The sequence below is a fragment of the Stegostoma tigrinum genome, chromosome 42 (assembly GCF_030684315.1).
Source record: "Stegostoma tigrinum isolate sSteTig4 chromosome 42, sSteTig4.hap1, whole genome shotgun sequence".
Lineage (NCBI taxonomy): Eukaryota > Metazoa > Chordata > Chondrichthyes > Orectolobiformes > Stegostomatidae > Stegostoma > Stegostoma tigrinum.
The window spans coordinates 10,183,946-10,198,841 of NC_081395.1; the positions used below are offsets into that span (position 1 = coordinate 10,183,946).

The 14,896-nt window shown below is 51.0% G+C and overlaps 1 protein-coding gene across 2 annotated transcripts in view; it reads left to right on the forward strand.

Annotated features, from left to right (window-relative positions):
- The window catches only part of LOC125449256 (neurexin-2-like), a 1,112,849-nt gene that overhangs the window by 545,940 nt on the left and 552,013 nt on the right, over positions 1-14,896 (forward strand). For both annotated transcript variants that reach the window (XM_059641436.1, XM_059641437.1), the window contains 2 exons: positions 12,675-12,848; positions 13,940-14,059. In XM_059641436.1, the coding sequence (XP_059497419.1) occupies positions 12,675-12,848; positions 13,940-14,059 (294 nt within the window). The remainder of the gene's footprint in view (positions 1-12,674; positions 12,849-13,939; positions 14,060-14,896) is intronic.

Here is a 14,896-nt window from a genome sequence, read left to right on the forward strand (position 1 = left end):
CCCAGCCTCTCCCTGTAGCTCAAACCCTCCAACTCCAGCAACATCCTTGTAAATTTTTCTGATGGAAGGGAGACTAGAATTATATGCAGTATTCCAAAAGTGGCCAACCCAATGTCCTGTACAGCCAAAACATGACCTCCCAACTTCTATTCTTAATGCAGTGACCAACGGAGGAAAGTGTCCCAAACACCTTCTCTAATAGCCTGTGTAAATATCACCACAAATATTTGACCAATTTCTCTTTTTGAGAAACATGACTCCATCATCCCGTGCAGGCAAGGTATTGCACATCCCAACCGAAATGGAAATTCCTGGAGAAACGCAGCAGGTCAGTCAGCATCAGTGGCAACACAAACAGAGTTCTTGTCACAGCGTCACAACATACCCACAACTCACGGTGGGATAATGATTCTCTGCAAATTATTTGAGAACCTACAGCCATTTAATCCAATACTAAGCCTCTGATTCCTTCCACTGGGAAGGCTGCTCTCTGTCTACTTTCTCTGGAGACCACACAATAAATATCGCTGAGGGAAAGTCACGCTATCAGAGGGTCAGTGCTGAGGGAGTGCCACACTGTTGGAGGGTCACTGCTGAGGGAGTGGGCACCGTCGGAGGGTCAGTGCTGAAGGAGTGGGCACTGTCGGAGGGTCAGTGCTGAGGGAGTGCCCCATTGTCAGAAGGTCAGTGCTGAAGGAGTGGGCACTGTCAGAGGGTCAGTGCTGAGGGAGTGCCGCACTGTCGGAGGGTCAGTGCTGAGGGAGTGCCCCATTGTCGGAAGGTCAGTGCTGAGGGAGTGGGCACTGTCGGAGGGTCAGTGCTGAGGGAGTGCCGCACTGTCGGAGGGTCAGTGCTGAGGGAGTGCCGCACTGTCGGAGGGTCAGTGCTGAGGGAGTGGGCACTGTCGGAGGGTCAGTGCTGAAGGAGTGGGCACTGTCGGAGGGTCAGTGCTGAGGGAGTGGGCACTGTCGGAGGGTCAGTGCTGAAGGAGTGGGCACTGTCGGAGGGTCAGTGCTGAGGGAGCGGGCACTGTCGGAGGGTCAGTGCTGAGGGAGTGCCCCATTGTCAGAAGGTCAGTGCTGAGGGAGTGGGCACTGTCGGAGGGTCAGTGCTGAGGGAGTGGGCACTGTCGGAGGGTCAGTGCTGAAGGAGTGGGCACTGTCGGAGGGTCAGTGCTGAGGGAGCGGGCACTGTCGGAGGGTCAGTGCTGAGGGAGTGCCCCATTGTCAGAAGGTCAGTGCTGAGGGAGTGGGCACTGTCGGAGGGTCAGTGCTGAGGGAGTGCCGCACTGTCGGAGGGTCAGTGCTGAGGGAGTGCCCCACTGTCAGAAGGTCAGTGCTGAGGGAGCGGGCACTGTCAGAGGGTCAGTACTGAGGGAGTGCAGCGCTGTTGATGGGTCAGTAGAAATCCAGAAGAGATGTACAAATACTGATGTGGAACTCTGACAGGGTCCCTGTGGCCTATTCAGTGTGATATAACAAAGTGTGGAGCTGGATGAACACAGCAGGCCAAGCAGCATCTTAGGAGCACAAAAGCTATTCAGTGTGACCTCTGCCTGATTTTGAAATACGTGCCTGCACAGAGTTGAATTCTGATATCCTCCCTGTGGATGATGAAAGGTAGTGAATTGCTGAGATTGGACAGTCATGAATAATGGGATGGCACAGCTCGGCAGAAAGGCAGGAGCTTAATCTTTGAAAGCCGTGCCGTTTTAATGAGGCCCTTTGAGTAAGCTGGCATGGATTGTGTGGCTAATTGTACACTGCCTTCCCATAAGGGTGATGGGAAGACTAATGGGCACCTTAGTACTGTCATCAATCTGAGTGACAAAGTGCCTGTGTAATGCCCCTTCGAACTCTTGATGAAGTTGTCACTGAATATATTGTTTACAAGAGGCGGACTTGTATCCAACTGGTTTCCTGCCTCATCTCTGTTGCAGCGATAATGTACCCTTCTCTTTCTTATTTATTTCTTCACTAGGCAACCAATATCACTGCCAAGTCCTTTGTGCCCATCACTTATTGTTGCCTTTTGAGCTGCCCCCTAAAGAGGGGCAGATATAGAGTCATGGAGTTGTACAGCACAGGAACAGGCCTTTCGGCCCAATTTGTTGTGCCGAATATGATGCCAAATTAAACAAATTCCCTCTGTCTGCCTTTGGTCCATATCCCTCCATTCCTTGCATATGCATGTGCTTATATAAAAGCCCCTTAAATGCCCCTATTGTATCTGCCCCCACACCCAACCCCTGGCAGCGCGTTCCAGACTCCTACCACTCTGTGTAAAAAACCTGACCCTCACATCTCCTTTAAACTTTTCCCCTCTCACTTTAAATGCATGACCCCTAGTATTAGACTTTGCAACTCTGGGAGAAAGATTCTAACAGCCATCCATCTCATACTTTTATCGACTTCTATCAGGTCTCCCCTCAGCCTCCACCGCTCCAGTGTAACCCGAGTTTTTCCAGCCTCTCCTTATAGCTCATACCCTCTAATCCAGGCAGCATCCTGGTAAACCTCATCTGCACCCTCTCCCCAAAGCCTCCACATCCTTCCTGTAACGTGGCGACCAGAATTGAACACAATTCTCTAAGTGCGGCCTCACCAAAGTCTTATAAAGCTGCAACATGACATTCTGACTCTTCTACACAATTCCCCAACTAATAAAGGCAAGCGTGCCATAGGCTTTCTTTACCGCCCTATCTACTTGTGTGGCCACTTCCAGGGAGCATGGCCCACGCTCAGCGGGAACATAAGGGCTAGGAGTATTAGTCGGCCATTCAGTCCATCGAGCCTCCTCCACCATTCGACAAGATCGTGGCTGATCTCATCTCGGCCTCAACCGCACCTTCCTGCTCCACTCCCTGTAACCCATTACTGATTTAAAATCTGTCCTTCTCCTCCTGAAATTTACTCAGTGTGTCGTCAACCACCCATTCCCCCCTCCACACACTTGGGGGTGAGTGAGATTCACCTAACTCCTTTCAGAAAAGTCATTCTTCCTCATCTCTGTTTGGAATTTGCCAAACCCTCTCCCCCAACTCTTATCCTGAAACGATGAGCTCTTGTTCTAGATTGCCCCCACCATGGAGAAACATGCTCTCCATTTGTCAAGCACCCCCCCCACCCACTTGAGCATTTCACGGACGCCCATTAGATCCCATCTCATTCTTCCAAACTCCACAGTGGATGGGCCTAAACTGCTCAATCTCTCTTTGTAAGATGAACATCCAAATACAATCCAGTGAAGCTTCTCAGAACTCCACTGCAATGACATGCCTGGTACCCCCCCACCGCCCCTGCTGGAGCAGCAATGCCCTTACCTCTGAGCTAGGAGGCCTGGGCTCAATCCCTGTCTGCTCTGAAAGGCATGTCATGAAATCTCTGAACAGGTTGATTCCAAATGCCTACAGCTACCACCCTTCCCCATGAGGGAGTATCATTCATCTCCTGCACTTCACCTTGGAAACAGGGCCTTCATTTTCTGCATTTTAGGAGTCCACGCAGAACTTGAGTTCTGGAGGTATATAGATTTATATGGAGGTATATAGAGGCTGGATCATACAGACTCTAAATGTTTACCCTACTTCTTTCTATCTGCCCAGAACTGCTGAATCTCTCGGGCATTTGCAGGTTTTTGACTGGATGACCACTGTACCTATAGCTCGCCTGATAAATTTCCTTCTCGTTTCGTGAGAAGCATTGAATTGGTGCTCAAACACAGGTGTCCCTGAGCGAAATATCTCTGATAAAATCGGTGCTAATTACACAAACTGAGAGGGAGCATAATGGTTTGTATTCTGCCGGTAATTGGTCCTAATCGCTTCAAGGGGGTGGGGGGCTGGGGTTCAGAGAAAGATCTGGGACTGCTGGATGTGATAAATCTCTGCAATGACACTCCTCCTCTCCCTCCAACTCGCCTAGAAAAAGCTGTACATTGAGCACTGCCCCCACTCCCAGTATCTGAGTTGCATCAGCCTCCTGGAGCTCGTTTCGTGGTGGAGAAGGACCAGAGGGGATTCAGGCTCAAAGCCAAGGCCTCTCTGTTCAAATTGATAGCTGTCCAGGTCCTGCTCTGTTTGACCTCCATCTTCACCTGCCAACCCTGCAACCCCATCTCTCCCACCCAAAGGCAATTGGATACACACAAGCGAACACATCGCTCCATGTGCTAGCCAGGAAAGTAACACAACAGTAAATTAGCAACATTCTTCACCGCCATTGCTTGCGGGTTTGTTGTCCGTCTCTAATTGCCCCTTGAAAGGAGCATTTTTTAAAATTTTGTGCCCATCTTGAAGTCAAGCCCATCTCTCTCTGTGTCTCGGTCTGGAGTCATGTGTAGGCTCAAACTGAGTAAGAACGGCAGATTTCCCTCACTTGGGGGCGGGGGGGGTGAGAGCAGAGTTGTGGAATTTGTCTCCTGTCCCTAATTACTCCTTGATCCGAGCGGTTTCAGCCATTTCAGTCAACTGCGCCTGGAGGTACATGTAGGTCCCAGACCGGGTTTGTAGGGCAGACTTTCCTCCCTAAAGGGGCATTACTGAACCCAGCTGGGACTTTACATCAATCGACTGACTCCCCCAAACCGCTGAGGAAGGGGAAATCTACTGTCTTTACCTCAGGTCTGGGCCTACTTGTGAGTCCTGACCTCACAGCAATGCACATAACTCCTAACTGCATCCTGAAATGTCCGACCGAGGCTCCCAGCTCAAGGGGCAGTTGGAGGTGGGCAATGAATGGTAGGCCTCGCCAGCGATGTCCACGTTTCCATTGAAGAATAAACCAATTTGTATTTAATAAGATCATAAATGGCAATAGTTTTGCGGCTGCCATCCATGGAGTTTTGGATTTGAGATTTGTAAATTTGAATTGCAAAGTCTTGCCCTGGCAAGATTTGAACTCGCGTCCAGAGTGACATTAATGCTGTCTCCCCCACTCTCCCGCAATTGCAGGTGACAGCACCACCCCAAAGCAATGCATCTCTGAAGCTACAAATTCACCCAAAAGGCTACAACACCGTGGATGGGACATCAGGCATTAGCAGGCCAATACCTTCCTGTATCTCTAACCATGAGTTAATGGACCTACATACCTCATGCCAAGCGGGATATCAAATATCTCTGGAATGTGGGCATTGCTGGTTGCGCCCAGCTTTTATTGCCCCAAACCGAAATTGCCTCCTTGAGAAGGTGGTGGTCAGCCACATTCTTGAATCACTGCATTCCATAAGTAGTAGACTGTTAGGGAGGGAATTCCAGGAGTCACAGAGTTGTACAGCATGGAAAAAAACCCTTCGGTCCAACTCATCCATGCCGACCAGATATCCTAAATTAATCCAGTCTCATTTGCCAGCATTTGGCACATATCCCTCTAAACCCTTCCTGTTCATGTCCCCATCCAGATGCCTTTTAAATGTTGTCATTGTACCAGCCCCCACCACTTCCTCTGGCAGTTCATTACATACACGTACCATCCTCTGTGTGAAAAAGTTGCCCCTCAGGTCCCTTTTAAATATTTCCCCCTCTCACCTTAAACCTACGCCCCTCTAGTTTTTGACACCTCTACCCTGGGAAGAAGACCTTTCATCCTATCCATGCCCGTCATGTAAGGTCAACCCTCAGCCTCCAACACTCCAGGGTACATAACCCCAGACCATTCAGACCTCTCCTGACAGCTCAAACCCTCCAACATCCTTGTAACTCTTTTCTGAACCCTTTCAATTTTCACTACATCCTTCCTATAGCCGGGAGACCAGAATTGAACGCAATATTCCAAAAGTGGCCCTAACCAATGTCCTGTACAGCGAAAACATGACCCTCCCAACTCCTGTACTCAATGCACTGACCAGTAAAGGCCAGCGTCCCAAACACTTTCTTCACTATCCTGACTACCTGTGGCTCCACTTTCAGGGAACTATGAATCTGCACCCCAAGGTCTCTTTGTTTAGCAACACTCCCCAGGGCCTTACCATTAAGTGTATAAGTTGTGCCTTGATTTGCCTTTCCAAAATGCAGCGCCTCCCATTTATCTAAATTAAACACCATCTGTCCCTCCTCAAGATCCATATGTATTCTGAGGTAACTTTCCTCACTGTCCAATTTTGGTGACATCTGCAAACTTAGTAACTACCTCCTATGTTCACATCCAAAACATTGATTTTTCCCACACAACAGTGAAGAGCTGGGAGTGGGGACAGGGAGCACTGTTTTTTTTAATTAGGGTGTTGACCTTTTAGGGCAAAGATGGGTAGGTTTATGAGGGACACTTTGCGATTTCCTTTGAAAGAGGACAGGGGTTAAAATGTCCGTATGCTCTTGGGAATGAATGTTTTCCTTGTACTAGTTTGAATGGTAGGTTGTTGTGAAGAATTTTGAAGAACTACGTCCCGTCACCCCTACTTTGCAAGTAAAGGAAGACAACACTTGCCTCATGGAGTTATTAAATGTGATTGAACAGACTGGGTTGTTTTCCTTAGAGCAGAGGAGATTGAGGGACATCATGACGGAGATGTATAAAATTATGAGGGGCATCAATAGGGTAAGCATGAAGGAACTTCTCCCCATTGTTGGAGGAGTCGATGACTACGGGGCATCGAGTTAAGGGAAGGGGAAGGAGGATTTAGAGGGGAATGTGAGGAAGAAACGTTTTCACTCAGAGGGTGTTGGGAATCTGGAACTCACTGCCTGGGAGGGTGGGAAAGGCAGAAACCCCTCATCACATTGAAGAAGGATTTAGTCACACACTTGCAATGCGAAGACCACGGGCCAAGCGCTGGGAAACAGGGTTAGAATAGGGAGGTGGTTGGTATTGGCTGGCACAGACTGAATGGGCCGAAAGGCCTTTTTCTGTGCTGTACCCCACCAAGATTGAGAAGAATGAGGGGAATTATTGTTTTCTCAGAGACCGATGCAGCTCTGGAACTCTCCACCTCAGGAAGCAATGGAGGTAGAAGGGAGGGTCATTAAATACTTTGAAGACATCGATTCTTGGGTGACACTGGGGAAGCAAAGGTTATCAGGGTCAGATGGAAGCATGGAATTCTGGATACAAATGTAATCATAAACTTATTGAATGCCAGAGCAGGCTCGAGGGGCCAAATGGCCTACTCCGGCTCTGATTTGTACATCTGAAGGAACGGCGGATATAGTTCCAAGTCGGGATGGGGAGTGGCTCGGAGGGGAACTTGCAGGGTGTGGTGTTCCCATGTAACTGCTGCCCCTTGTCCTTCTGGATGGAAGTGGTGGTGGGTTTGGAAGGTGCTGTCTAAGGAGCCTCGGTGAGTTGCTGCAGGGCGTCCTGTAGATGGTGCACACTGCTGCGACTGAGCATCGGTGATGGCGATGGGGGAATCGCAATTGCTGCGATGAAGTTGTTTGATCACCTTTAAAGGTGATCCACAAATGCAGAGCATATTGTTGTTGTTGTGGCTGCCTGAGTTGGTGGCTCAGCAGTTAGCACCTGCCCCTCACAGGGCTAGGGACCTGGGTTTGATTCCACCCTCGGGCGACCGTGTGGAGTTTGTACCTTCTGCTGTGTCTGCGTGGGGCTTCCTCCCAGTGTCCAAAGGTGTGCAGGTTAGGGTGGATTGGCCGTGCTAAATTATCCCATAGTGCCCAGGGATGTGCAGGTTAGGGTGGATTGGCCGTGCTAAATTGTCCCATAGTGCCCAGGGATGTGCAGGTTAGGGTGGATTGGCCGTGCTAAATTGTCCCATAGTGCCCAGGGATGTGCAGGTTAGGGTGGGTTGGCCGTGCTAAATTGCCCCATAGTGCCCAGGGATGTGCGGGTTAGGGTGGATTGGCCGTGCTAAATTGTCCCATAGTGCCCAGGGATGTGCGGGTTAGGGTGGATTGGCCATGCTAAATTGTCCCATAGTGCCCAGGGATGTGCGGGTTAGGGTGGATTGGCCGTGCTGAATTGTCCCATAGTGCCCAGGGATGTGCAGGTTAGGGTGGATTGGCCGTGCTAAATTGTCCCATAGTGCCCAGGGATGTGCAGGTTAGGGTGGATTGGCTGTGCTAAATTATCCCATAGTGCCCAGGGATGTGCAGGTTAGGGTGGATTGGCCATGCTAAATTGTCCCATAGTGCCCAGGGATGTGCGGGTTAGGGTGGATTGGCCGTGCTAAATTATCCCATAGTGCCCAGGGATGTGCAGGTTAGGGTGGGTTGGCCGTGCTAAATTGTCCCATAGTGCCCAGGGATGTGTGGGTTAGGGTGGATTGGCCATGCTAAATTGTCCCATAGTGCCCAGGGATGTGCGGGTTAGGGTGGATTGGCCATGCTAAATTGTCCCATAGTGCCCAGGGATGTGCGGGTTAGGGTGGATTGGCCGTGCTGAATTGTCCCATAGTGCCCAGGGATGTGCAGGTTAGGGTGGATTGGCCGTGCTAAATTGTCCCATAGTGCCCAGGGATGTGCAGGTTAGGGTGGATTGGCCGTGCTAAATTGTCCCATAGTGCCCAGGGATGTGCAGGTTAGGGTGGATTGGCCGTGCTAAATTGTCCCATAGTGTCCAGGGACGTGCAGGTTAGGGTGGATTGGCCGTGCTAAATTGTCCCATAGTGCCCAGGGATGTGCAGGTTAGGGTGGGTTGGCCGTGCTAAATTGTCCCATAGTGTCCAGGGATGTGCAGGTTAGGGTGGATTGGCCGTGCTAAATTGTCCCATAGTGTCCAGGGACGTGCAGGTTAGGGTGGATTGGCTGTGTCAAAACATGTGGGTGTGTGGAAAGCTCCCCAGCGGGTTGGTCCAGACTGGAATGGCTGAATGGCCTCTTTCCACACGGCAGAGATTCTTTGATTTTATGACACAGTTTCAAATCCCACCAGTGCATTATTTAAATTCAATGAATAAAATCTGGAATTGAAAGCTAACCTTTGTGATGGTGACCATGACAACGATCATTCCTTCGATTGTAGGACTGACGTATGAAAAGAGACTGAATCAGTTCTGACTGGAATTTCGAACAATTTTTGAAGGGCTGTAGTTGGGGGGAAGATCTCGTAGAAACCTATAAAATTCCAACAGGACCAGACAGGGTCAGTGTAGAAGAATGTTCCGAATGACCCGGGGAGTCCAGAACCAATGGGTCACAGCCTAAGGCTCACAGGTTCGGACGGAAATGGGAAGAAATTTCTTAACCCAGAGAATGGGGAACCTGTCACAGAAAGCAGTTGACGCCAAAACACTGAATGTTTTCAGGAAGGAGTTAGATATAGTTCTTAGGGCTAACTGGATTGAGGAGGAAAACGGTAACAGGAGAGTTAGTTGGATGTTCAGCCGTGATCCTGTTGAATGATTGAGCAGGCTCAAGGGGCCGATTGACCTACTCCTGCCCCTATTTCATCAATTGTCATAAAAACCCCATTTGATTCACTCATGTCCGTTTGGTCAAGAGGGAGAAATCTGCCATCCTTACCCCACTCTGGGCCTATGTGTGACTGCAGACCACCTCCCCCCCCCCAGTCAGCGATGGAGTCAAATCCTAACTGCGCCCCCCCCCCCCTACTGAATTGACCGAGTAAGCCATTCCATTCAAGGGGATAGCAGGATGGGCAGCAAATGCTGGTATTTGCCAATGACGCCTGTAGTCCCTGATAGAATTAAGAAAGGGCAAAGCCATTCAGCCCCTCTTTGACCATTCAATGAGACTGCCACTGGCTGTAAAATTTTAGGATCTGCCCCCTTTCCTGAGGCTCACTGTTCTTCTTGCTTGCTCCCACCCCCCAATACTTTGGGAAGCTTGACCAAAATGCCCCATAACCGACTAAATTGCGGGAGAAACCAGCCGAGCTGGTGTAACCACTCCTTCATAGTCTAACCCTTGCAGTGGCAGTATTGTTCTGGAGAATTTACACTGCTGTCCCCCTCAGGACCTGAGGTGTAGACCCTAGAAGCCACTCCTTGTGAATTCTGGTGCTGTCAGACCAGGGGCTCTGTGTTTCCCAAGCCTGCCTTCCATTTCCTTGTGTTCTCGCTCCAGTTGATACACAGGCTTACATTGCAACAGCATTTGTAGTTAATTATCAGGATCTGTTTATCTGGAAACCCACCCTCCAAAGAATCCCTTTTGATCCCTGTTGCCTTTCCCCATTTACAAAAGACGTAGAGAACCCAAAGAGACTGGGGCTATTTTCGCCGGAGCATTCGAGGCTCAAGGGTGACCTTATAGATGTTTATAAAATCATGAGGGACATGGATAGGGTGAATAGACAAGGTCTTTTTCCCAGGGTAGGGGAGTCCAAAACCAGAGAGGAATTGGTTTAAGGTGAGAGGGGAAAGGTTTAAAAGGGACCTGATGGCCAACTTTTTCACACAGAGGGTGGTGCGTATATGGAACGAGCTGCCAGAGGAAGTGGTGGGGGCTGGTACAATGACAACATTTAAAAGGCATCTGGATGGGTACATGGATAGGAAGAGTGTGGATCATCTAAATGGTGTTTCTCATCTGCCTGGAAGTGATCACCCTGTGAATGGGAACACATTTACTAAATAACTAAAGGATGTCTCAGATATCAGAGCCTGCTTTCAGAAGGTGTACGGCATGTCTGTGCTCGGTTCAGGGGACACCTCATCTTTCTGTCTATGTCTCTCTCCCTCTCTCTCCCTTCTCTCCCTCTCTTTCTCTCTCTCTGTCTCTCTCCTTCTCTCTCACTCTATCCATCTCTCCTTTCTCGCTCTGTCTCATTCTTTCTCCTTCTTTCTCTCTCTTGCTTACTCAATCACACTCTCCCTCTCTCTCCTCTCTCTGTCTCTCTCCCTCTCTGTCACATACTCTCTATCTCTCTTTTTCTGTCTCCTTCTCCCGCTATGTCACACTTTTTCCTTCTTTCTCTCTCTTACTTACTTGATCACTCTCTCTCCTCTATCTCTCTCACTTTTTCTTTATCTCACACTCTTTCTCTCTCTCTTTCACTCTCTGTTTCTCTTTCTGCCTCTCTCTCCCTCTTTCCTCCACTCTCACTCACTCTTGTTCTTTTGCTGCCTCTCACGTCTTTCTCTGTCTCTTACCATTGGCCGTCCCTCTCTCTCTATCCCGCTTTCCTTCTCTCCGTCTAGTGTATCAGAACTTCTGGACTCCTTCCTGAATTTCAACTCAAAGCAGGCTGATGTTCCCAGTGACATTGCAGGAGGGTCAGTGCTGAAAGAGCACTGCATAGTCAGAGGGTCAGTACCGAGGGAGTGCCCTACTGTCTGAAGGTCAGTGCTGAGGGAGTGCCACACTGTTCGAGGGTTAGTACTGAGAGAGCACCACACTGTCAGAGGGTCAGTGCTGAGAGAGCGCCACACTGTCGGAGGGTAGGTACTGAGGAGGCGCAACACTGCTGGAGGGTCAGTACTGAGGGAGCGCTGCACTGTGGAGGGTCAGTGCTGAGGGAGTGCCGCACTGTCGGAGGGTTAGTGCTGAGGGAGCGCCGCACTGCCGGAGGGTCAGTACTGAGGGAACGCTGCACTGTGGAGGGTCAGTGCTGAGGGAGCGCTGCATTGTCAGAGAGTCAGTGTTGAGGGAGCGCCACGCTGTCGGAGGGTCAGTGCTGAGGGAGCGCCGCACTGTTGGAGGGTCAGTGCTGAGGGAGTGGGCACTGTCGGAGGGTCAGTTTTGAGGGAGTGGGCACTGTCTGAGGGTCAGTGCTGAGGGACTGGATAAGGCATTAACCTAACACCCTTCCAGACCTCTTGAGGCAATGGGAATTTTTGTGCGTCTGCCAATCATGAACAGACCACCACCCAATGAATTTTCCTGATCCTTCCAGGAACCCAAGCGAAAAGTCATCCCTTTGTTTAACAGGAGCTAGCTACAAACCAGCCTGATCCTGCATTGAGTGCATCCCTGATTATAATAACAGCACGTTGATGTAAAAAGTGGAAACACGGGAAGCGTTGACTTTCTTGCTTCTCGGTCGCAGTCTGACATGCTGTGGTTCCCAGGAGCACACCTGGCTTTTCAGCATCTGCAGGTCCTTATTGTCTCCGACATAAAGAAGTGTTTATGTATCTTAACAACAAAGAAAATTACAGTACAGGAACTGGCCCTTTGGCCCTCCAAGCCTGCAGTGATATGCTGCCTGTCACAAATAAAACCCCCCACCCTTCTGGGGACCGTATCCCTCTATTCCCATCTTAATCATGTATTTGTCAAGATGCCCTTTAAAAGTCACCATCACATCCGCTTCCACTACTTCCACAGACAGTGAGTTCCACGCACCCACCACCCTCAGTGTAAAAAGCCTGCCTCATACATCACCTTTAAACCTTGCCCATCACACTGGCCCCTGGTAACTGACTCTTTCACGCTGGGAAAAAGCTTCTGACTGTCCAGTCTGCCCATGCCCTTCATAATCTTGTGGACCTCTATCGAGTTGCCCCTCAACCCCTGTCGTTTCACTCAGGACAACCCAAGTTTCTCCAACCTCTCCTCATATCTAATGCCCTCCATACCAGGCATCATCCTGGAAGATCTTTTCTGTACCCATTTCAAAGTCACCACATCCTTCTGGTAGTGTGTCAACCAGAATTTAACACAATGTCGGTGAATTTATGGCAGGGTGGCATGCATTGTGTTGGAGATCCTTTCACCCCTCGCCCCCATGGCCGGTAGTCGCCAAGATGGACACCGCCTGTGTCGGCCGTTTGTGACTTGTGCTAACGCACATCCCATTTCTGTTGTGCGCCAGGTGAGCTCTACGTTGGCGGTCTCAGCAAGGGCATGTTCAACAACCTCCCCAAACTGGTGGCGTCACGTGAGGGCTTTCAGGGCTGCCTGGCATCGATCGACCTGAACGGGCGGCTGCCGGACCTGATGGCGGATGCTTTGCACCGTGTCGGCCTGATCGAGCGAGGATGCGGAGGTATGGACCTTCCGGCGTGGGGTATAGGGGCTAATGGAGGTGACAGAAATAGGGAGGGCTGTAGGGGCTGGAGTGGTTACAGAGATAAGGAGGGTGTGTAGGGGCTGGAGGAGGTTACCGAGGTAGGGAGGGGTGTAGGGGCTGGAGGGGGTTACACAGATAGGGAGGGGGTGGAGGGGCCGGAGGGAGTTACAGAGAGAGGGAGGGGGTGTAGGGGCTGGAGGGGGTTACAGAGATAGGGAGGGGCTATAGGGGCCGGAGGGGGTTACAGAGATAGGGAGGTGGTGTGGGAGCTGGAGGGGGTTACAGAGATAGGGAGGGGGATTGGAGCTGGAGGGGGTTACAGAGCTAGGGAGGGTGTGTGGGAGCTGGAGTGGGTTACAGAGATAGGGAGGGGTGTAGGGGCTGGAGGAGTTTACAGAGATAGGGAAGGGTGTCGGGGCTGGAGGAGGTCACAGAGATAGGGAGGGAAGTACGGGCTGGAGGAGGTTACAGAGATAGGGAGCGGGGGTAGGGACCGGAGGGGGTTACAGAGATAGGGAGGGGGTGTAGGGGCCGGAGAGGGCTACAGAGATAGGGAGGGGGTGTGGGAGCTGGAGGGGGTTACAGAGATAGGGAGGGGGTGTAGGGGATGGAGGAGGTTACAGAGATAGGGAGGGGGTGTAGGGGCTGGAGGAGGTTACAGAGATAGGGAGGGGGTGTAGGGGCTGGAGGAGGTTACAGAGATAGGGAGGGAGTGTAGGGGCTGGAGGAGGTGCCAGAGATAGGGAGGGGGTGTAGGGGCTGGAGGGGTTTACAGAGAGAGGGAGGGGGTGTAGGGGCTGGAGGAGGTGACAGAGATAGGGAGGGGGTGTAGGGGCTGGAGGAGGTTACAGCGATAGGGAGGGGTGTCGGGGCTGGAGGAGGTCACAGAGATAGGGAGGGGAGTAGGAGACGGAGGAGGTTACAGAGATAGAGAGGGGTGTAGGGGCTGGAGGAGGTTACAGAGATAGGGAGTGGGTGTAGGGGATGGAGGAGGGTGACAGGAAAACTCCGCAGAATGTGAGGTTGAGCTATACTGTGTTTGTGTGCATGTGTGTTCTCTCCTGCAGGTCCCAGCACCACGTGCCAGGAGGACTCCTGTGCCAACCAGGGCACCTGCATCCAGCAGTGGGATGGCTACACGTGTGACTGCACCATGACGTCGTTCGGGGGGACTATCTGCAACTACCGTGAGTGGGGAGCCTGTCCCTTTCCTCCACGCATGTCCATGAGTGCGCGCGATTGTACACCAGCACAACGGCCGGCTGCTTTCCCTCTCTGCTGTCCCTCGGCGCGCCTCCAACTTCTTATTGGAGGTACCGTCCGGAGGTGATAGCGCCTACCTAGTCACCTTCGGCTGCGCGTCAGGAGGGAGAGAAAGATCCCGTTTCTGCAGGGTTCAGAAGGTGGCGGAGCAGGGTGGTGCCAGAGAGAAAGGCGGGGGGGTAGTTGGAGCAATTTGTCTTTGGGTGGGAGGTCAATGTTGTTTGGATAACATTGGTTCCACTTTTGGGATCTCTCTCTCTCTCTCTCTCTGGTGCTGGTATTGTTGTACTTTACTCCCAGGAATTCACCTGAATGATGATGGATGCTCTCACTTTGCTGGTTGACGTATCCTTGCTTTCAGCTGTGGGCTTGCTGTGCGTGGATGTAAGCTGCACTTTAGCTGCGATAGATGCTGTGCACAGTCTGTGTTTGAGAGGCAGGCTCTGACCACAGTTTCCTTGCTTCTTATTGTAGTCAATGTGATGTTTTAATCGATCTGCAAATCAGCCGGTTAACTGACTTTAAAGCCTCATTTCGTGAAGGTGTGTGAGTACTAGCCTTGGCATGGATACTTCCAGTATTGTAAAATGAGCAGCAAACTACTATCCCGGGTCTTTCTCTTGCTCTTGTGTGTGTATTTACAGCCTTTGGTATGCTCTTAAGGCTGATAGAGGTTGACAGCACTCAGAATGGAATGATATGCATACATATACACACACACACACGCAAACGCACACCACCCCCAACAGTCGCGCACACGC